The sequence below is a fragment of the Pelobates fuscus genome, chromosome 1 (assembly GCF_036172605.1).
Source record: "Pelobates fuscus isolate aPelFus1 chromosome 1, aPelFus1.pri, whole genome shotgun sequence".
Taxonomy (NCBI): Eukaryota; Metazoa; Chordata; class Amphibia; order Anura; family Pelobatidae; genus Pelobates; species Pelobates fuscus.
The window spans coordinates 260,518,803-260,542,220 of NC_086317.1; the positions used below are offsets into that span (position 1 = coordinate 260,518,803).

General features: G+C 46.0%; 1 protein-coding gene across 2 annotated transcripts in view; it reads left to right on the plus strand.

The window, feature by feature from the left end:
- The window catches only part of REPS2 (RALBP1 associated Eps domain containing 2), a 272,569-nt gene that overhangs the window by 220,350 nt on the left and 28,801 nt on the right, over nt 1–23,418 (plus strand). For both annotated transcript variants that reach the window (XM_063456831.1, XM_063456839.1), the window contains exon 16: nt 273–356. In XM_063456831.1, coding sequence (XP_063312901.1) covers nt 273–356 — 84 coding nt within the window. The remainder of the gene's footprint in view (nt 1–272; nt 357–23,418) is intronic.

Here is a 23,418-nt window from a genome sequence, read left to right on the forward strand (position 1 = left end):
TCCTGAGATATGTTCATCTATTAATCTTATAAAAGCTATTGTGCAGAGAGAGACATCTGCTTACGGTGATCTGTTGTATTTACATTTTTTTCTGTTTGTTTGTTTTTTAGAATGTGCTGTAGTTATAGTAGTAGTGTAAGAAAGCTGTGGAGCAGATGATCATCCTTGCCATATCATGTTTTGTCTATGTGAAATTTTCTGTCACACCTTTAATTGAAAGTGCCTGCTAGTCATTTTCTGTTTGTAGCAAAAAATCTGATTTATTTTTACAGACTGAGCGCGTAGCAGAGCTTGAATTACATCCACAGACAAATAAAATCCTGCCGCAGACAGAAGAGAGCAGCCCTGCCAAAAAAGTAAGATGAGTGGCTTGCTTTTTGTGAGCATGTATTACCTACATTTTAAAGTTCATGAGTATGTTTTGGGGAGGAGGTAATATTTCAGCTCCTGTGGACTGCAAGCCTTATAAAGGCCATCCATTCTTTAAAATGTCTGTAAATTCAGGACATATTAGACACAGTCCTGCACATCCACATCCTGTTAAGAAATAATCTAAAAATGCAAAACTGTAGCAAACTTTAGTGTACCTCATATTGGGACAAAATGTTCCTTTAGTGTGCTGCCAACAAGGGCAAAATATCAAACTCCCCATTTATCAAGTAGTTGTCTCTGATACTTTATAATGTGACAACTCTGTACATATTGACTCTCTTTAATTATACAGGGTGGGACAAAATTCAGAGTAAGGTTTGTGGAGTCAAGAACATTTTTATTATTTAACCATTTTCAATGATATTACTTACAATGAATGCTTAACATGTGGAGGCTTGTTTGACACTAGGTACAGAAGATGACATCTTATAAATGAGCTACGTTTGACATTTTGACAAGTCAGGCTCTTTCGATTACATTGTTCAGAACATTAGTTAATGTTTGAGGCTCTAGCGCTTTATTTATCCCTCTTTTTAACAAATATGTATTTGTGATGTGTGAAAAATTAAATTAAATTAAAAAATGCACAACTCTTTATTCTACAACTGGACATCTCCGTCTTAGCTCCGTGTCAGTAATTGTTACACGCTCTGCCCTTTGCACCTGACAGTTCAAAATTAGTTAATAATTATAATATTAGTGGAATATTTTATTCAAGTTAGCAGCTACACAAAAACACAATAAAAATGTTCAATTAGAAAAGCTCTAATGACAAAGGTAATAGCAAAAATATCATAAAATGATGCAATAGTGCATACATATACAATCAGCATAAAGGGAATGCAGTGTATATAATAGTAAAACACAATGTAGCAACAGTTTTAATAAATAACATAGTCCACTCTGTAGAATAGGCAACACAACCCCATATTATAGAAGAAGTCATTAAAACCCCCAATTGGAATACGGGGTTATGGAGACTAGTAAACCACAGGACCAGATTTTAAAGTATTGTCATCAGCCGTTTGAAATGCATAGGTTTAACTTCATTACGTATGAAGTTGCCATGGCAGGAAGTCTTCAAATATGTCATCCAGTCTGCTTGTGCTGACTGCCACCCATGAAGAAGGAGAAGGGCAGGCCTCACTTGCCATCACCGCTGAGATGTAGAGCTTAGGTAACTATCCACCATTTGAAGTGAACTCCAAGGGTTCAAGAAGGGGGATGCAGGGGCACTTGCGAATATGTCTGGACGTTCCGGGCAGCAGAAGAGTGGCCATTTCTCCTGCACCTTCTCCTTGGGGATGCTGCCAGTAAATCAGAGCCGATGAGCAGTCCAGCTCAGTAAATAAAAGTGTAACGCACTGTTTCGCCCACAAGAGGATAAAAAACAGTTTAGGCGATATCCCCCTTTCCAGATACACAGGCAGCTAGTGTAAGCACCAATCTCCCGAATTGCAAACTACACGAACCTGGAAACAGCCGAACAGGAAAAACCATACGAAAGGTTTACACTCCTGGCAGTCAGCATACAATCCAATTCCCCCAATAACGAGACGACACTTCGTTTTGAGGGTCAAGCAGAATCTAACTGTACTGGCACATACAGTCTCTTTTATTCCCAATCCACAAACCTAGTACAGCCCACAGGGTTTTACAAAACAACCAATCAATCCGTAAAATACACACAGACACTCCCACACAAAATCCTCCCCTCTGCCTGTAATATTATTACTGAACACAATGGGTAATCTCATTATCACAGACAGAGGAATACAGTTTTATAAAACACATCACAGGGACCCCAAAACATGCAACAATTCACCCAGATCCGTTCAGTAGTTTGGAAGATACAGTTTAATGCAGATTCCACAGAACATATACAGATTATATAAAGAATAATTACTGTATAATGTGTCCCCTGTTGTATAGTTTAAAACTACTGCATGATGTCTTTGTGCACCAAATACCGGCGAGATGGCACCGTGTAGAAAAGTCACAACAGTGTCTGTGAGTTAAAATGGCCGCCATCCATTGTTCTCACCATGTGCTTCATCCATTGTTCTCACCATGTGCCTCTGATACATGAAATGGTGGCCACCCAGTAACTCCACAGTATGTCCCCAGATGGTTCTTAAAGGGCCAGTAGCAGCATAATACAATACAACATGCCCAACTATTGCATTCCAAAAGTACAAGTTTACCAGGGGCCATAGTCAGCAGGTAGGAGGCGGGCAACCAGGCTTCTCCAGTGGACAGTGGCGAGGTTGGTTTCGCCACAAAAAGCGTTGGAGCAAACACTTAAGTGATCCAATTGGGGAACTCTGGGTGGTATAAAACATAAACAGAGTTCCCCCATTGGATCAAGACATCAAGTATATCCACAGGCAGAGATTGTACCATACATTTGGAGCTAAATATCAGCACCCTAAAAACTGTAAGTGCATTACTTTTTATTCAATTATCCTGAACTTCAACATACTACACTATATTTTGAACTTTGTCTTTCTTTCTTTCTTTTACACATTCACCTGGATTTGGATTGGAGGACACTCCTAAGGTGCTGCTTAATACTAGCCTATTGCTTGAGATAATACAGGCTGTGAACAGCATACAATAAATGGAATACAATATTTCTAATTTGCACCAATCTTTTGGTAATAATTAGATGTTTAAAATATATATTAAGTGATCAGGCAGGGCTCCAATCCTACATTAAATGATGATCAGATCAGCCATGCTTATTTTTCCCTACAGTAATGGGACATCTGATATAAAATTGCAGAGGGGGGCAATCTGTAGCATAAAGTAGTAGAAGAATAGTGAACTAGATGGAAAATTGTACTTAATGAGTATTAAGGAAATGCAAGAACCACTTTGAAGAGTAAATGCACTGTTAAAGTATAAGACATACTGCAGTGACGTCTACATTATTTGGTCGGAGTATTGATTTCAGCCATTGTGACCTATTTTTGTAAGATGTTATATAGTACATTTTTCACAGTGGAGCAAAGTGTGCCTTCTGTGTATTGGTATTGACAAGTAAAAGTAATTTAACACCATAACACTATATTTGATTTCAAAGGGCTATGACCATTTGATGCATTGTCCCCAGGAGATGATATTTATGACACTGATCAGGTTCCTCACACGTGAAGTAGGTTGTTATTTGCCCAGTGTGCATGAGAAATGTGTGATCTTTGGACATCATTTCACATTTCAAGGATAATTTAGATTCTTCAAATACCTCATTACAAGTCTAGAGTTACTGCACCATTTCTAAATCTTTTTTGAATTTTTTTTATGGTTTTGTTTTTGACCGTTATTATCTGCAGGATCCAAGTCAGATAATGCCTGTGTAAATTTTTTGAGGTATTCATAAAGTGAAGCAGTATAATGGACATTATGTATACGTGATTGTTACCCTGGAGACCTATGATAACTTGGGAATTTTCCCTCTGTCATTAGTAGAGGAATGGGAACCTGTTGTAAGCAAAGTGGCATTCTTCTTGAGTAAATGTTTGGTGGTAGCTTGATAGGAAGATACTTGAATTGTAGACTAGCTGCACATATAGCTATATTGAGGGGCTGAAAAATGAAAGGGCGGTTATTTACATTATTCAGTAGAAGAAGAGTAGAGTAGGCAGTAAAAATGTGTTTTACTGTTTACCCATGTGGTTATGGTATTTTATAGGGCAGTACCTGGTCATATTCATATTGATGAGTGGCAAGGTCAATTGATTTTACTTTTCCCTCTGTTAACTTGTCACTTCTAGCGGTGATGTAGTCAAAACAAATATTAGCTCTGATCAAGGGTATATGTGGTTAAGGACCACACGCCTTCTTTAAAAGAGCAGGAACGATGCCAGCAGTGTTATAAAAATATATAAATGTATTTTATTTACATAAAACTATATATAACAATATAAAAACACTGAATAGGCATATAAAAAGTCCAAATCAATAAAGACCGATCTTCTCCAAGCTCCAGGACGCGTTTCGCTGTAGCAGCTTCTTCAACTGGATATATAAAAAGTCGGAAAAGTCTCTACCACTAGATCTATTCTAAAGATAAGAATTTGGTGTTACAGCTGCTCATCCGTTTTCTTCATCTTTAAAATTAGCGCTAGTACTACCCTTTTTCGTTTGCACAAATATTAGCAATTGTTGGACCACTGTACACAGACCTCCACCATTACCATCTGTTATTTGTAAAATCTCCCTGTGTTGTCATTGTGCATTGCCATTAGGGAAACTGCCCTCCCTGAATTCAGGGATCGCCTATTAAATAATTTGGCAAGGCTAGAGAGAGTATTTTTTTTTTTATTTTTTTTTTAATAGTTCATCTAATAACAGGTTGTATCAACCATGCATTCACTCTCCTATGCATTAATGTACATAGGGCTTGCATAATTATTACTTCTGATGAATTGTCTGCCTTTTTTATTATTATTATTATCATTATTGGCATTTACATAGCTCCAATTATTCCTCAGCGCTTTACAATATTATAAAGGGAGAAACAACAATAAATGAGACAGTTACAAAATGTTAAAGGAACCTGCTTAAAGGGACTCTATAGTCACCATATAAAAGCAAGAAAGACAGGTCCCCCAGCCTTCCTTCTTGCTTTTATATGAACTTTCATTAATTAAAAAAAAAAAATCGGTGTTTTTATATTAAAAACTTACCTCCGTTCCAGCGCCGAGCTCCCCGCTAGGCCGCGCCCCCTTTTTCGTCAAAATGACGAAATCGCGGGGCCCAATGGGACTGCTTCGCGCTGGACCAATCGCGTTCTTCATAGAGCGGCATTGAATGCCGCCCTATGAAGAACCTGAGCGCTTTACCGCGCATGTGCGCGGAATGCGCGTTCGCGAGCTGAGCTGTCTGACTGACAGCTCAGTTCGCTTTCTAAAATTATCAATAAGGGGGGGGACCTACTGTCCCCCCCCGGCCCCCACCCCTGTGCGGCGGGTGGGGGCCCTAAAATGATCAATGAGGGGGGGGACCTACTGCCCCCCCCGGCCCCCACCCCTGAGCGGCGGGTGGGGGCCCTAAAATTATCAATAAGGGGGGGGACCTACTGTCCCCCCCCGGCCCCCACCCCTGTGCGGCGGGTGGGGGCCCTAAAATTATCAATGAGGGGGGGGGACCTACTGCCCCCCCCGGCCCCCACCCCTGAGCGGCGGGTGGGGGCCCTAAAATTATCAATAAGGGGGGGACCTACTGTCCCCCCCCGGCCCCCACCCCTGTGCGGCGGGTGGGGGCCCTAAAATTATCAATGAGGGGGGGGACCTACTGTCCCCCCCCCCGGCCCCCACCCCTGAGCGGCGGGTGGGGGCCCTACAATTATCAATAAGGGGGGGACCTATTGTCCCCCCCGGCCCCCACCCCTGAGCGGTGGGTGGGGGCCCTAAAATGATCAATAAGGGGGGACCTACTGTCCCCCCCGGCCCCCACCCCTGAGCGGTGGGTGGGGGCCCTAAATACAAAGGGGGGGGACCCTAGTTAACCCCCCCCCCCCCAAAAAAAAAATATCTCCCTACCTACCCCCCTCACCCTAAAAATAATGAGGGGGGACCATTAACTAACTACCTGTAAAAAAGAAAAAATGAGATAAAATCAACTTACCATTCGATGTTTTCTTTCTTCTAAAATCTTCTTTCTTCAGCCCCAAAAAAGGCCAAATAAAAATCCATAATAACCGACGCAATTAAAAAAAAAAAAAAAAAAACCGAGCGCAAAAAAAAATAATCCATCTTCACCCATGGAGGGCTCCGCGCAGACTGAGCTCCGCAGGGTGGGGAAGGCTTATAAAGCCTTGCCCCGCCCTGCAATTAGGCTAAGAACACTCTGATTGGTGGGTTTGAGCCAATCAGAGTGCTCTTTGTCATTTTACAAGCGTGGGAAAGTTTTTTGGAATTTTCCCACGCTTGTAAAATGACACAGAGCACTGTGATTGGATGGATTTCAAGCCATCCAATCACAGTGCTCTGTGTCATTTTACAAGCGTGGGAAAGTTCTTTGGAATTTTCCCACGCTTGTAAAATGACACAGAGCACTGTGATTGGATGGATTTCAAGCCATCCAATCACAGTGCTCTGTGTCATTTTACAAGCGTGGGAAAATTCCAAAGAACTTTCCCACGCTTGTAAAATGACACAGAGCACTGTGATTGGATGGCTTGAAATCCATCCAATCACAGTGCTCTGTGTCATTTTACAAGCGTGGGAAAATTCCAAAGAACTTTCCCACGCTTGTAAAATGACACAGAGCACTGTGATTGGATGGCTTGAAATCCATCCAATCACAGTGCTCTGTGTCATTTTACAAGCGTGGGAAAATTCCAAAGAACTTTCCCACGCTTGTAAAATGACAAAGAGCACTCTGATTGGTTTAAACCCACCAATCAGAGTGTTCTTAGCCTAATTGCAGGGCGGGGCAAGGCTTTATAAGCCTTGCCCACCCTGCGGAGCTCAGTCTGCGCGGAGCCCTCCATGGGTGAAGATGGATTATTTTTTTTGCGCTCGGTTTTTTTTTTTTTTTTTTTTAATTGCGTCGGTTATTATGGATTTTTATTTGGCCTTTTTTGGGCTGAAGAAAGAAGATTTTAGAAGAAAGAAAACATCGAATGGTAAGTTTTTTTTATCTCTTTTTATTTTTTTATTTTTTTTACAGGTTTTTAGTTAATGTTCCCCCCCTCATTATTTTTAGGGTGAGGGGGGTAGGTAGGGAGATAATTTTTTTTTGGGGGGGGGAGGGTTAACTAGGGTCCCCCCCCCTTTGTATTTAGGGCCCCCACCCACCGCTCAGGGGTGGGGGCCGGGGGGGACAGTAGGTCCCCCCCTTATTGATCATTTTAGGGCCCCCACCCACCGCTCAGGGGTGGGGGCCGGGGGGGGACAATAGGTCCCCCCCTTATTGATAATTTTAGGGCCCCCACCCGCCGCACAGGGGTGGGGGCCGGGGGGGGACAGTAGGTCCCCCCCCTTATTGATAATTTTAGGGCCCCCACCCGCCGCACAGGGGTGGGGGCCGGGGGGGGACAGTAGGTCCCCCCCTTATTGATAATTTTAGGGCCCCCACCCGCCGCACAGGGGTGGGGGCCGGGGGGGACAGTAGGCCCCCCCCTTATCGATAATTTTAGGGCCCCCACCCACCGCTCAGGGGTGGGGGCCCTTATTGATAATTTTAATTTTAGGGCCCCCACCCGCCGCACAGGGGTGGGGGCCGGGGGGGGGGGACAGTAGGTCCCCCTTATTGATAATTTCAGGGCCCCCACCCGCCGCACAGGGGTGGGGGCCGGGGGGGGGGACAGTAGGTCCCCCCCCTTATTGATAATTTTAGGGCCCCCACCCGCCGCACAGCGGTGGGGGCCGGGGGGGGGGAAGGAGAGTAGGTCTCCCCCCCCCCCCCCCCCCTTCAACCACTATTGTGGACAGTCAGCTCCCTGTGGGTTCGGGCTTCAGCTGTCAGCTGAAGCTGAAGCTGTCAGCTGAAGCCACGCCCGCAGCAGTGCTGACAGGCTATCAGCACACAAAGCGCGTTCACAGTGCTTTGTGTGCTGATAGCCCGTCTGATGCATTCACCCAGAATGCATCGGACGAGAGGCCTTTTTAGGGCCTCTGAACTCGGAAGTCCCTCTGGTGGCCGTCTGATTGACTGCAACAAGAGGTGTTCCAAGCTTCCAATGTAAACACTGCATTTTCTCAGAAAATACAGTGCTTACAAGAAAAAGGCTCCGGGTAGCTGTAGCACTCACCTGAACAACCTCATTAAGCTGAAGTTGTTCAGGTGACTATAGTGTCCCTTTAAGCAATCTTACAACCTGTGTGAGTGGGGGATAGCAACCAAGCATCAAGGTGGAAAAGTAGCAGAACTTGAAGGTGAGAGTTGAGAGTGGCCGTTTAAGAGTGAGCTAGAGACAGGTTTGTGAAATAGAAGTTACTCTGAGAAGCTGTAAGATTCTCTGAAGATATGAGTTTTGAGGGATTTTTTAAGAGATTGAAGCCTAGGGGAGAATCTGATGGTAGGAAGATTGTTCCAGTTGAAGGTAGCCACCCACAAAAAGTTCTGCAAGTGCTAGTTAGCAGTGAGGGTGTAAGCAGTGGACAGGAGAAGATCACCAGCAGAGCAGAGAGATTGAAAAAAAGGGCACACCCATGAATTAGAGAGGTAATATTTTGTTGGTTACAGTTGTAATAAAGTTTTATTGACTCCTACAGGGTACCAGAAGTCAATGTAAAGATTGACAAAGGGGTGAGATGTGAGAGAAGTGGCAAGAAAGCAAAATCAGTCTGGGGGCACCATTCATTACAGTCTGTAGCGGAGCAGTACGGTTTCTGGGACACCAATTAGGAGAGAATTACAGTAATCAATCAGAGATTACTAGAGCATTAACATACTCTTTAGCAGCATCTTCTGTAAGAAAGCGGCAGATGCAGGCAGGGCCGGTGCAAGGATTTTTGCCGCCCTAGGCAAAAAAATTTTGCCGCCCCCCCATATGTCCAGCCCACCATGTGACATCACAATGCCCCGCCCATATGCTCTGCCATATGGGCCAACGCCAGTCTTCACAAAGTGTCTTATCTGAAAAGACAGTGTGTTTACATTAGAAAGCCTACAGGCACAGGCTATAGACACCAGAACCACTACATTATGGTATCCATTTAATGTGAGGTAAATTAGAGATTAGTGCCACTAATAATATATTGGATTGCCTACTTACCACCAGATGAGGACAAGAGGCTGATGATGGGCTCAGTCTGGCTCCACAGGTCTGGTGTAGAAGAGGCTCTCTAGAGACTGTTTTTAACAGTGCTCACAACAATTAACGAACAGGAAGCAGCTCCATTTTTTAGGGCCCCTTACACAGCTCAAGGTCTGGGCCCCCAGGGGGCATACGCCTACAATGCCCACCCATAAATCCACCTACATGGCCCATCCGTGAGTTGGGGATGTTTTATGTGTGCAATTTGTTTAAGGGATGTAGTGTGTTTATAGGGGATGTAGTGTGTTTTTGCTTGTAAGGAATGCATTGTATGTTTCTGTGTGTGTGTGTGTGTGTGTAAGGGGTGCAAGGTTTGTTTCTGTGTATGTAATTGAATGCAGTGTGTGTCTGTAAGGGGTGCATTAATTATGTAAGAGAACGTAAGGGATGAATTGTGTGTTTCGGGTGTGTCTGTGTGTGAGTAGGAATGCATTGTTTGTTTCTGTGTGTGTGGGGGGGGGGATGCATTGTGTATGTGTGTAGTGTAAAAGAGAGGGTTTGTGGGGTAGGATAGGGTCCTTATCCCCCCCTCCCTCCTATAGTGCTCCTTATCCCCCCCTCCCATAGTGCTCCTTATCCCCCCCCCTCCCATAGTGCTCCTTATCCCCCTCCTCCCATAGTGCTCCTTATCCCAACCATCCCTCCCCTAGTGGTCCTTATACCCCCCCATCCCTCCCCTAGTGGTCCTTATACCCCCCCTCCCCTAGTGGTCCTTATACCCCCCCTCCCCTAGTGGTCCTTATACCCCCCCATCCCCTAGTGGTCCTTATACCCCCCCTCCCTTAGTGGTCCTTATACCCCCCCTCCCTTAGTGGTCCTTATACCCTCCCCCCCTCCCTTAGTGGTCCTTATACCCTCCCCCCCTCCCTTAGTGGTCCTTATACCCCCTCCCTCCCTTAGTGGTCCTTATACCCACCCCTAGTGGTCCTTATACCCCCCCCCCTAGTGGTCCTTATACCCCCCCCCCTTAGTGGTCCTTATACCCCCCCTCCCTTAGTGGTCCTTATACCCCCCCCTCCCTTAGTGGTCCTTATACCCTCCCCCCCTCCCTTAGTGGTCCTTATACCCCCCCTCCCTTAGTGGTCCTTATACCCCCCCCTCCCTTAGTGGTCCTTATACCCCCCCCTCCCTTAGTGGTCCTTATACCCCCCCCCCTTAGTGGTCCTTATACCCTCCCCCCCTCCCTTAGTGGTCCTTATACCCCCCCTCCCTTAGTGGTCCTTATACCCCCCTCCCTTAGTGGTCCTTATACCCCCCCTCCCTTAGTGGTCCTTATACCCTCCCCCCTCCCTTAGTGGTCCTTATACCCCCCCTCCCTTAGTGGTCCTTATACCCCCCTCCCTTAGTGGTCCTTATACCCCCCCCTCCCTTAGTGGTCCTTATACCCCCCCTCCCTTAGTGGTCCTTATACCCCCCCCTCCCTTAGTGGTCCTTATACCCTCCCCCCCTCCCTTAGTGGTCCTTATACCCTCCCCCCCTCCCTTAGTGGTCCTTATACCCCCCCCTCCCTTAGTGGTCCTTATACCCCCCCCCTTAGTGGTCCTTATACCCTCCCCCCCTCCCTTAGTGGTCCTTATACACCCCCCCCTCCCTTAGTGGTCCTTATACCCCCCCTCCCTTAGTGGTCCTTATACCCTCCCTCCCTCCCTCCCTTAGTGGTCCTTAACACCCCCCCCCTTAGTAGTCCTTAGCACAGCACCCCCCCCCCCCCTTAGTGGTCCTTACCCTCCCCTCCTGCCCATGTAGCGTGGCCGGGCGGCGCGGAACGCGGGGCAGGAACCATTGTTTCCTGTACCCGGCCGCCGGCGGAATGACAGGAAATGCTCACTGAGTGAGCACTTCCTGTCATTCCGCCGGCGGCCGGGTACAGGAAACAAAGGTTCCTGTCCCCGTTCCGCGCTGCCCGGCCACGCTACATGGAGACCGGCAGGAGGGAGCGCTCTGCGCTTCCCTCCTGCCGGTCACTCAAACCTGGCCGCCCTCACACCGCAGTGCTGCGCCGCCTGGGGCTTGCTAAAGCGCTCAGGCGGCGCAGCATGAGGAGGCGCACCGGGGACAGGGATCCGGCGCCCCGTAGTAAGTGAGTGTGTATGTGTCGGTCAGTGGGGGAGTGCATCTTTCAGTGAGTGTGTGGGTCTGTCAGTGAGTGTGCATCTGTCAGTGTTTGTCCAAGTAATAGTGTGTGTGTATGTCATTGTTTGTCAGTGTATATGAGAGTGTGTGTCTGTCAGTGAGTGAGCATCTGTCAGTCAAAGTGCGGCCTTGACAGATGCTCACTCACTTGGTTACAGGCATGTACACACACACACACACACAGTTAAAGGCAGTCACACATACAGGCACAGGCACACACAATGGCACAGCTACACACACAATTAGAGTCACACACAGACAGTTATACACACACACAGGCAGTCACACAGACAGACAGTCACACACACACAGACACAGTTACACACAGACAGACACACACAGGCAGGCAGGCAGTCACACACACAGGCAGTCTCACACACACACACACACAGGCAGTCACATCCACAGACAGTCAGACAGACAGTCACACACACCACACACACACACACACACAGACAGTTATACACACACAGTCACACACACACACTTACCTCTTTCCAGTGGATGCAGTTGGCTGATGGGTAACCAGGGTCTCCTTTCCTCTTCCTGTGCTGCAGGGGCTTCGGGAGGTATTAGCCCCACCTCACGATAAGCCCCGCCCCTGCTGCTCGGTAAGCCCGCCCCCTCTGTCGCAATTTTTTTATTTATTTTTTTAATAGACCCGGGTGGAGAATAATTAATCTTCCACCCGGGTACCTGCTTTAGGTCCCCTGACACCGGCCATGTGTGAGCTGTGTCGGCCACAGGGCGCCCCCTGTTCCATGGCGCCCTGTGCGGCCGCACAGCTCGCACACCCCTAAGGCCGGCCCTGGCTGCACAGTTATATATTTTTATGTATTTTATTGTATTTTGCTACCATGTGGCTAATGGAGTTTTGCCTCTGTCCTTGGAGATAATTTGATTACTTCTCAATTATCTCCAGGATAGAAGACTCTGTGGAACTGGTTTTGGGTAGAAAAGCCATGCTTCATTTGGTCACAAAGGACGTTGATCTAACTTTTGACCCACTGGACCAATTTGTATGATTTTGACGTATGTGTGTATTTGGAGTATGCTGATTCTGAAAATGTAAGTTTTATGTGAATGTTATGTATACTTTTAGAGTTATGAATATTGTGTAAACCTGTGTATTTTCCTGCCTGTGATAATTAAGTTAGACCATTGTGTTCAGTAATTATATCACAGGCAGAGGGGAGGATTTTGTGTGGGAGTGTCTGAGTGTATTGTACGTATTGATTGGTTGTTCTGCAAAACCCTGTGGGCAGTACTATGTGTGTAAAATGTGCATAAAAGCAGAGTTTGATTTAAAGTTTCAGTTCTACTTCACCCGCAATTTGGAGTGTCTCTTATTGGGGGAATCTGCTACAAGGGATTGCTATGCTTGTCATACTCCCTTGCTAAATCACTACTAAGCTCTTGTAAGAGCTTGTTCCTGTCCTGCTCTCTGAAGGAGTCCACGGTGGTTATGGTGTCGGCTGGAGTGCTTGGAGCCCTCAGGAAGCGCTAGGAGCATCCTTCAACGGAGGTACCCAGTCAGGGTGCTAGGTGATCCGTTACAGAGATGTCATTAGAAAAAGAGACACTGAATGAGCATTGGGAGAGATATAACATAAACCATTAGATGACAGTGTCACAGAGACCAATGGATTGAAGTTTTTAAAGGAGGAGGACCTGATTGTCTGTGTCAAAGGCAGGAGAGAGGTATAGAAGCATTACCATGGAGTAGGAGGCTTTGGAGTTAGTCGAGCGCAGTCTCCATGGAATGGAGAGGGCAGAAGCCAAATTGAAAAGGATCGAGGAGAGAATTGGAATTGAGAATGATGCCAGATGGGTAAAGACAAGTAATTCGAGAAGCTCTGAGGAGAAAGGGAGCAGAGATATTGGAAGGTAGTAAAAAGGGGAAGCTGGATCAAGAGATGTAGGACAGGTATGACAGCAGCAAGTTTAAGGGAATTGGGGACAATTTCAAAGTAAATAGAACAGTTTAAGACATGCATTAAGGACAGCACAAGACAAGAGGAGAGAGGAAAGGAGCAGTGCAGCCACCTCCTGTTCAGTAGCTGGGGAGAAGGCCTGAAGGTTAGGAAAGGCATAGCCCAAGTGTGATTGAGAGAGACAAGAGCGTGTAAGTTGTCACCAGTATTGGTACTAAAAACCAAGGTGTGGTGTGCAGCGATTGGGGATTCCACAACCTGATTGATTATTATTATTTATAGAGCATCAACATTTTCTACAGCATTGTCTAAAGCACATTTAGAGAAACAGGCTATTCCTTTATCAGTAATGTGCAGTCTGTATTATAGCGCTCTAATGAGTTTAGAAGTAAGATTTGTTTGTTATTGCTTTTTTTTGCAATTGAATTAGAAAGTGGCATCTGCCCTCTATTTCAACTCTTTGTGTTTTTATTAGAGAAAATTATAATTCAGTTTTACTGCTAAAGTAATCAGTAATAAGAGCTTTTGAGAGAAAAGTGCAGATATTTAATCAGCCAGGTGTGTAAACAAACTAGTTTAACAGTTAGTTTGAAAACTCCCATTTAAAAGAGGCTGATTAAAGTACCGTATATACTCGAGTATAAACCTACCCGAATATAAGCCGAGGCCCCTAATTTTACCCCAAAAAACTGGGAAAACTTATTGACTCGAGTATAAGACTAGGGTGGGAAATGCAGCAGCTACTGGTAAATTTCTAAATAAAATTAGATCCTAAAAAAAATGTTAATTGAATATTTATTTACAGTGTGTGTATATAATGAATGCAGTGTGTGTGTATGAATGCAGTGTGTGCGTATGAATGCAGTGTGTGTGTATGAGTGCAGTGTATGAATGCAGTGTGTGTGTGTATGAGTGCAGTGTGTGTATGAGTGCAGTGTGTGTATGAGTGCAGTGTGTGTGTGTGAGTGCAGTGTGTGTGAATGCAGTGTGTGTGTGAGTGCAGTGTGTGCATGAGTGCAGTGTGTGTGTATGAGTGCAGTGTGTGTGTATGAGTGCAGAGTGTGTGTATGAGTGCAGTGTGTGTATGAGTGCAGTGTGTGTATGAATGCAGTGTGTGTATGAGTGCAGTGTGTGTGTGTGAGTGCAGTGTGTGTGTGTGAGTGCAGTGTGTGTGTGTGAGTGCAGTGTGTGTGTGTATGAGTGCAGTGTGTGTGTGCAGTGTGTGTGTGCAGTGTGTGTGCGCAGTGTGTGTGCGCAGTGTGTATATGAATGTAGTGTGAGTGTGTGTGATGCAGTGTGTGTTTGTGTATGTGTTGGTGGGGGGTCGGCATTTTGATTATTGTTTTTATTAATTATTATTTAAATCATTGTTTTGGTCTTTTATTTATTTTTAAATTATTATTTTAATATTTTTTTTTATTATTATTTTTATTTTATAAATATTATTTTATTTTATTATTTTATTTATATTTATTTTTTTCGTCCCCCCTCCTTGCTTGATACATGGCAGGGAGGGGGGCTCTCCTTCCCTGGTGGTCCAGTGGCATTGGTAGTTCAGTGGGGAGGGAGGGGGGCTGGCTGAGAGTTTACTTACCTCTCTTGCAGCTCCTGTCAGCTCCCTTCTCCTCCGCGCCGGTCCGTGCAGCTCTTCTGTCAGCTCACATTGTAAGTCTCGCGAGAGCCGCACTATGACCCCGCGGCTCTCGCGAGACTTACACTGGGAGCTGACCGAGGTGCTGAACGGACCGGCGCGGAGGAGAAGGGAGCTGACAGGAGCTGCAGGAGAAGTAAGCGCTCGCTGCCAGCCCCCAGTCTGTATTATGGCAATGTAAATTGCCATAATACAGACAGTGACTCGAGTATAAGCCGAGTTGGGGTTTTTCAGCACAAAAAATGTGCTGAAAAACTCTGCTTATACTCGAGTATATACGGTATTAAGAATGGATATATAATGTTACCCAGTATTCAGATTTGTTAAAGGAACACTATAGTCACCTAAATTACTTGGGACAAGATGGACATAAGGTACAGAATCTAATTTTTCAGTGGTACCTCTGAGGAGTAGACAACATTCCCAGATAGATTTATGAGGAAAAGATTTGAGGATGTGCTTGAACATCTTGAAGAATCATGCTCTTGGTGTAGATACTTCTAAATATTTGTATGGAAATAACTTTTCCAATGAGAGAGAGGATTTCTATAAAATTGAGGGTTAGGAGACCAAGATAGGGATATTAGTTTTACATTAAGTGGTTTTCACAAATTGTTAGAATTGGATTGGAAATATAAAGCAACAATTTAAAAAAACTAACTATAACAAATATTATTTATAGCTAATCAACATTGTCTTGCAGCATAGTACAATGGATCTTGAGGAAGGTATAGCTAACATAATGCAATGTGTAGTCATTAATTATTCATTAATATCATGGAAAGTGGACTGAAAGCACCAAAAATACTCTGTCTGAATGCTGTTAACTTGTCGCAAGTGAGGAGAGTCCGGAAAGAGAACATTTCTGTCCATGTAGAAAAATGACTATTTCTGGGGAGTGGGCATCAGATAACTTCCACTCAGGATAATTAATAAAACAAAAGATTCACTGGCGGCTCTTTACTCGGGGCACTGACTCTATGATTGAGTGCAGATTGAGTAGATAAAGAGTTTTGGAGGCAGCAGTGGCACAGATGCTCCATTCTAAGAATATATTCTCCTGCAACTGTGTCACCCTCCACCATTCTAGCAGCCTACTTTTCTTGTGCATGAAATACATTCGGCCCTTACCAATTGTGTGTCAGGATATCGTATGACCTAACACACAGAATGAAGGAAAATAAAAGAAATAAACAGCAAAAGCCAAAGAAACGTATATATATATAAATCTTTATTTTCATTTGTTAAAAGCCAAAGAAACGTATTACTGAGTGTTAGAATGGCTAAATTTAACATGAAAAAAAAAAAAATAGTCAGGAACAAGTTGAGGTCAGGGACACAGAAATTGACAAGAATGAGAATACAAGCCAAAAGGTCAAGGATACCAGAATACGGAATAGTCAAGAACAAGCCAAAGTCAATATACCAGTAGGAAAAACAAGATGAATATTTGATAACCCAGATTGATAAACACAAGTGGAAAACATGACAGGGAACAGAAGAACTGGTAAAAGATCTTTAAATACTTGGCTGTGAATGGTAGATTCAGGTCACATGACGTCGTAATGTGCACGACGTAAAGGTGATGATGCACGCACGTCATTGTGCCACTTTACCCCACTCCCTCTACAATGTAAGTTCGTTTGAGCAGGGCCCTCAACACCCTCTCTGTTCCTGTGCGCCCAGCTCGTCTTATTTGAAATACATGTCTTTTAGTCCACCTATTGTACAGCACTAAGGAATTTGTTGGCACTTTATAAATAATAATAATAATATCTCTTGTAGAAGTGACAAGCATTGTAGCTGCAGATAGCACCACATTGAAAGTAATAGAGCAGACACTTGCTGAGCATCTATTAAAGATGTGCTGATAGACAGATACCTAGTGTGCTTACTGGGAAATCCAAGTCTGGCCCAAAAGATGTTTCACTGCATGTTGTGAAAACTTCAGAAAAAATAATTTACAATATGCTATTATTAAGGTAAAAATGTGTTAATTGCTGATGCCCTAAGTGGTTGACTTACCTGCCAAACACAAAGTAGGACTTGTGCCATAAAAGCTAGAAATACAGTCTACAATTAATTGCTTAGGCCTTAACAACAACTGGGTAACTAAACCACTCCCCAGTGAATTAATGTGCTATTTTATTGTTATTATTAAAGATAATTCAATGTGCTGCAGTTGAAATTGCTGTGGAGCTTTATTAGACATTCATGTGTACTATTCAGAGAAAGAGATGTACCAGAACGGGAAAAAAGATTGGGTTGCATGTAAGGTCCAGTTATATCCAGTTATCTAAACAGTGCTGAACAGCTGACCTGTTGCTTTAAGAAAAAAAAATGTTAGCAAGAAATTGAGCATTTATAAAACCAGAATTACCATTGTTAAAATTGTGATATTTGTAGCATGAAATAGTTTGGTGTTGACATTTTGTGTTTCATATTTTGCCTATCTTTTATTTTCTATATTCCTCAGTTGTACTACTTATGTTTTACTACTTTTTTTTTTTATGTGTTATGTTTCTTTATTTATTTTTTTTTTTGTTCGAGAACACAAACTATTGCAAGAAATCAAAGTGAAAGCAAGCAATGACATACAGTTGCAAGAAAAAGTATGTGAACCCTTTGGAACGATATGGGTTTCTGCACAAATTGGTCATAAAATGTGATCTGATCATCTAAGTCACAACAATAGACAATCACAGTCTGCTTAAACTAATAACACACAAAGAATGACATGTTGCCATGTTTTTATTGAACACACCATGTCAATTCACAGTGCAGGTGGAAAAAAAGTATGTGAACCCCTAGACTAATGACATCTCCAAGAGCTAATTGGAGTGAGATGTCAGCCAACTGGAGTCCAATCAATGAGATGAGATTGGAGGTGTTGGTTACAGCTGCCCTATAAAAAACACAGACCAGTTCTGGGTTTGCTTTTCACATGAAGCATTGCCTGATGTGAATGATGCCTCGCACAAAAGAGCTCTCAGAAGACCAACGATTAAGAATTATTGACTTGCATAAAGCTGGAAAGGGTTATAAAAGTATCTCCAAAAGCCTTTCTGTTCATCAGTCCACGGTAAGACAAATTGTCTATAAATGGAGAAAGTTCAGCACTGCTGCTACTCTCCCTAGGAGTGGCCGTCCTGTAAAGATGACTGCAAGAGCACAGCGCAGACTGCTCAATGAGGTGAAGAAGAATCCTAGAGTGTCAGCTAAAGATTTACAAAAGTAGCTGACAAATGCTAACATCCTTGTTAGCGAATCTACAATACGTAAAACAAGAATGGATTTCATGGGAGGATACCACAGAGAAAGCCACTGCTGTCCAAACAAAACATTGCTGCACGTTTACAGTTTGCACAAGAGCACCTGGATGTTCCACAGCAGTACTGGCAAAATATTCTCTGGACAGATGAAACCAAAGTTGAGTTGTTTGGAAGAAACACACAACACTATGTGTGGCGAAAAAGAGGAACAGCACACCAACATCAAAACCTCATCCCAACTGTGAAGTATGGTGGTGGGGGCATCATGGTTTGGGGCTGCTTTGCTGCGTCAGGGCCTGGACGGATTGCTATCATCGAAGTTTCCCAAGTTTATCAATACATTTTGCAGGGGAACTTAAGGCCATCTGTCTACCAGCTGAAGTTCAGCAGAAGATGGGTGTTGCAACAGGACAATGACCCAAAGCATAGAAGTAAATCAACAACAGAATGGCTTAAACAGAAGAAAATACGCCTTCTGAAGTGGCCCAGTCAGAGTCCTGACCTCAACCCGATTGAGATGCTGTGGCATGACCTCAAGAAAGCAATTCACACCAGTCATCCCAATAATATTGCTGAACTGAAACAGTTCTGTAAAGAGGAATGGTCAAGAATTACTCCTGACCGTTGTGCACGTCTGATCTGCACACTACAGGAAACGTTTGGTTGAAGTTATTGCTGCCAAAGGAGGTTCAACCAGTTATTAAATCCAAGGGTTCAAATACTTTTTCCACCTGCACTGTGAATGTTTACATGGTGTGTTCAATAAAAACATGGCAACATTTCATTATTTGTGTGTTATTAGTTTAAGCAGACTGTGATTTTATTAAAGACACGGAGGCTCATATTATGCATAACTCTTTCTTTATTTCCTCAGCAGCAAAGATAGAGGAATATAAATATTATCAAATTGAAAGAAAAAACTGTATAGGTACACAGGCAACCAATAACATAACAGAGGAAGTGGCTATATAATGCCTGTGTCTCCCACAATCCCCCTCTTTCTTTGCTGCTTCCTCAGACAGCTAAGTATCCTGTTTATGCTCTCTCACTCATTGCATTTTACTTGTGATATTTTATTGTAATTCTTGTTATTTTGCTTATTTTTTACCTATTACTGTACTTAATTGTCTTGGTACTTTACTGTACTTTGTCCCTACATCGTTGGTGTACTGGGGTGCTCTCTGGGGTTTTTGCCCGCGACCGCGGGCTCTCTCTTTCCCCCCCCACCCGACCCTGTCTGTATTCCCAGTGCTACCCTCTGCCGCACGGTCCTTTTTCTGCCTCGCGGCTGCGGCTGGGTTCACTCGTGTCCCTCTCGCGGGCTGCCCGTGCGGGTGGGTGCACGCGCCACTTCCCCCGCCGGGAGCCTGTCCGCAAGCACACTCTGCCACGTGCGGCGGCCATTTTGGGCGGTACTTCACATCGCCCACCAGCCTGCCGTGCGGTCAGTCTCTGTTCCTCTGGGTTCGCCCTGCTACACCAACGATCAGGTCCCTTTTCTGTTTTGCTGTGGGTTACTCAACCCTTTTGTTTAGTGCTCCTTTTTCTCAGTGCCACTTAGTGCTGCTTTCCTATTGTGATTGCTGCCATTATGCAGGATAGGGAAGATGGGCCTACTGACCCCTCTGGGGATTTTCAAGTGGATAACCCTGAGAGTGCTATGGCCTCTCAGGAATTCCAAGCCTTATTAGAGGCCACTATGGCTTCCTCCATACAAAAGGCTATTGCCTCAGCCATGGGGGCTGTTTCATCTTCCTTTTCCCAGTCACTACACTCTATGATTTTGCCTTCCATGGCTACCCCTGCCCCCCTGGGTGTGGGGTCCCCTTCCCCTGCCCAGATTGTGCCGGGTGCCCGTAAGGCGAAGGCGAAGTCTCGACATATCGGCTCCCACTCCTCGATGCAGGTTTTACCTGCCATGACTGACACGCCTCTGGCAGTCGCAGATAGCGCGCCCCCCACGCGCACAAGAGCCCCTGGCCGGGCTAAAAAGGCTAGATTATGGAAACAGGCTAGAGCCCTGGATGATGGGTCGGATACCGACCGGAGTGTGGAAGATGATTCTGATGTTATGGAGTATGACTCCTTTATTGAGGGTGAGTCGGGCGATGACTTACCCACTATGGGTATCACCCCTTCTGGGTCCTCTGCCAACCCCCGAGGGAAGGTGCCTGGCCCCGCTGGGGATAGTAAGGCGCTTTTTGACCCACAGGGTAACCCCCTGTTCGACCTCCGTCACCCACGGTCTGCTGAATGGGTCCCTCCGGACTATATCGCCCAATATGTAGCTAAACGGATACGCACACCTCTCTCCAAAGAAGGCCGCAATAAGTTGCGCGCCGAGTGCCCGAGGCCTTCCCTCCCTGGCGCTGCCTGTAAGACCCCGGACATTGATCCCCAGATTGCCCAATTTCTAAATATGTCGGGCTGGAAGCCTAAGAAGGGTCTTGACCACTCCCTGAAGGGATGCCAGGACAAAATCCTAGATACGCTGGGCCCCCTGTCAAAGCTGTACGTGCTTCTTGACGCCGCTAGAACTGGGGACTCTGTTTTGGACGTCGATGTGGCCATTGGGTGGGTCCAGCGGGCTGCCTTCTAGGAAACGCTAATACGGCTATGTCTTCCGAGAGACGCAAAGCGATTCTCCTAAAGATAGACCCTAAATTGGCTGCTATGACCGTGGCGGAGCCTGATTCGGCTGATGAGGGGATGTTGTTCGGCACATCCTTCGTGAAGGACATGGGATCTTATGTCAAGACCTTTACAGCAATTCACAAGGCGCATGCAAACAGTAAGCGCGTGTTCGCGCCCAAGGTTTTCGGAGTGGCCGGGCGTAGCAGGAACCGTCCACCCGGCCGTGGTTTCCGAAGCTCATTCCGTGCCACCAGAGGTTCCTTTTTTCCCTCCCGAGGATTCCAAGATCCAAAAACGCCTCCCTTCTTTCCGGCAAGAGGGAGATCGTGGGGCTCCAGATACCCCCGTGGAGGCGCTTCGGGCAGACGCCCTTACGGTGAGTACCCTTTCTTCCCCTCTCGCTCAAGTTTGGGTAGCGGGGAGGCTGGCTTTATCCTACCTAAGGTGGGCAGATATAACCTCCGATGCTTGGGTTATGCAATGCGTAAAGGGTTATCAGCTAGAGTTTGTTTCCCTGCCTGTCCAATTTTCTACCCCCAGGGAATTATCTCTTCCACCGGAGCAGGATGTGATGATCTCCACAGAAGTCGAGGAGATGTTCTCGAAGGGCGCCATCGAAGAATTGCCGTTCGCCGCCCCAGGCTTTACGAGCAATCTCTTCCTAGTGCCCAAGAAAGGGGGCGGGGTCCGTCCGGTGATAAATCTCCGCCCTCTCAACGCATTCCTGCGCTACCAGCATTTTCAGATGGAAGTCATTCATTGTCTCAGAGATCTGAGACCTGAAGGATGCGTACTTCACGGTTCCCATCGCGGTGGAGTTCAGGGACTACCTTCACTTCACCTGGCACGGACGGTCTCTCCTCGGCCCCTTGGTGTTTCACCAAGATAATGAAGCCGGTGGTGGCGTACCTCCGTACCCGGAGGGTTCGCCTGATTATTTACCTGGACGACATCTTGATCATGTCCCAATCGGTGGAATGCCTGAGACTGCATTTGGACTGGACAGTCAACCTTTTGCAAAACCTAGGTTTTCTGATCAACTGGGATTCCAGGTGGATTCCATACGGCAATTCCTGTACTTGCCAGAGTCCAAGATGAAGGCCAACCAGAAGGAGCTTCGACGAGCTCTGCGAGCTTCAGACTTGTCGGTACGGCAGTTGGCGAGGATCATCGGACTGCTGGCGTCCTCCATTCAGCCGATATTCCTGGGCCCATTGCCTTACCGGGCCCTCCAGCGGCTCAAGGGGTCGCACCTCCGTTCGGGTCACTCATACGAGTCACGGATATGTTTGGACGAGGAATCCAGGGACGAGCTGGTGTGGTGGCTGGCGCACATGGAAGCCTGGAATGGAAGGGCAATTTTCGGTTCCATTCCGGACGTGGTCATAGAATCCGATGCCAGCTTGCACAGCTGGGGTGCTCGTTGTGGCGACGTTTCCACAGGAAGCAGATGGTCTGACACGGAGAAGTCGTTGCACATCAACTAGAACTCCTGGCGGGGGCTTTTGCGATTCGCAGCGTTACCCCTGGGCGGGCGAACTGTTGCGTTCTCCTCAAGTTGAACAACGTATCTGCGGTCCGCTACATAAATCACCTGGGAGGAACCAAATCCAGGATGTTGGCTCTCTTGGCAAAAGATTTTTGGCAGTTCTGCCTTTTCAACAACGTTTCGGTGACGGCGGAACATATTCCGGGTCTGGACAATTCGGGAGCGGATTGGAATTCCAGACATTTAAGAGACTCGGGAGACTGGCACTTGCACGCCTCAGTCTTCCGAAGCCTGGCTAGTTTGTGGGGACGATTCGAGATGGACCTGTTCGCATCTTGCCTGAACACTCAATTACCGAAGTTCTACAGTTGGAGGCCAAACCCGGCGGCGGTGGCGATGGACACTTTTCTTCAGGAATGGCCGCCGGGCCGCCTGTATGCCTTTCCTCCATTCAACATGATTGCTCGCACAATCTCGAAATTGGTTTGTCATGATTGTTGTCTGGCTCTGATCACCCCTCTGTGGAGATCCCGACCATGGTTCCCTCGACTGATGGAGTTGTCGATAGACTTCCCACATCTGTTACCGAACTTCCAGGACCTCCTTCTGGATCCACATGAACTGGTGTTACGTCATCAGTTGCCCCTGGTAGCATGGTTCCTTTCAGGGGATGCTGGGTTGTCCCAGACGTTCCACAGACAACTCTCTTGCTCCTCGATAATGCCTGGGCTCCGGGCACGCGATCAGCTTACCGTGCTGCATGGAAGTCTTGGTCTGGTTGGTGCATGGAACGGGCAATGGATCCCGTATCTGCCCCTCTCCATTTGATCCTGGAGTTCCTCACGTTCCTGTTTGATACGGGCAAGGCGTACAGAACGATCAATCTTTTCCGCTCGGCTATCTCTGCCGGACACGGTGGTTTGGACGGTTTACCCGTCGGCAGGCATCCTTTTGTATGTCGCCTTCTTAAGGGTATTCGCCTCGCCCGTCCGCCTCGGTCGCGTTTTTCGGCCTTTTGGGACGTCAACGTTATGTTGCAGTTCCTGTCGGCTTGGTACCCTAACCAGGAATTGACTCTCAAGCAGTTGTCCTCCAAGCTGGTT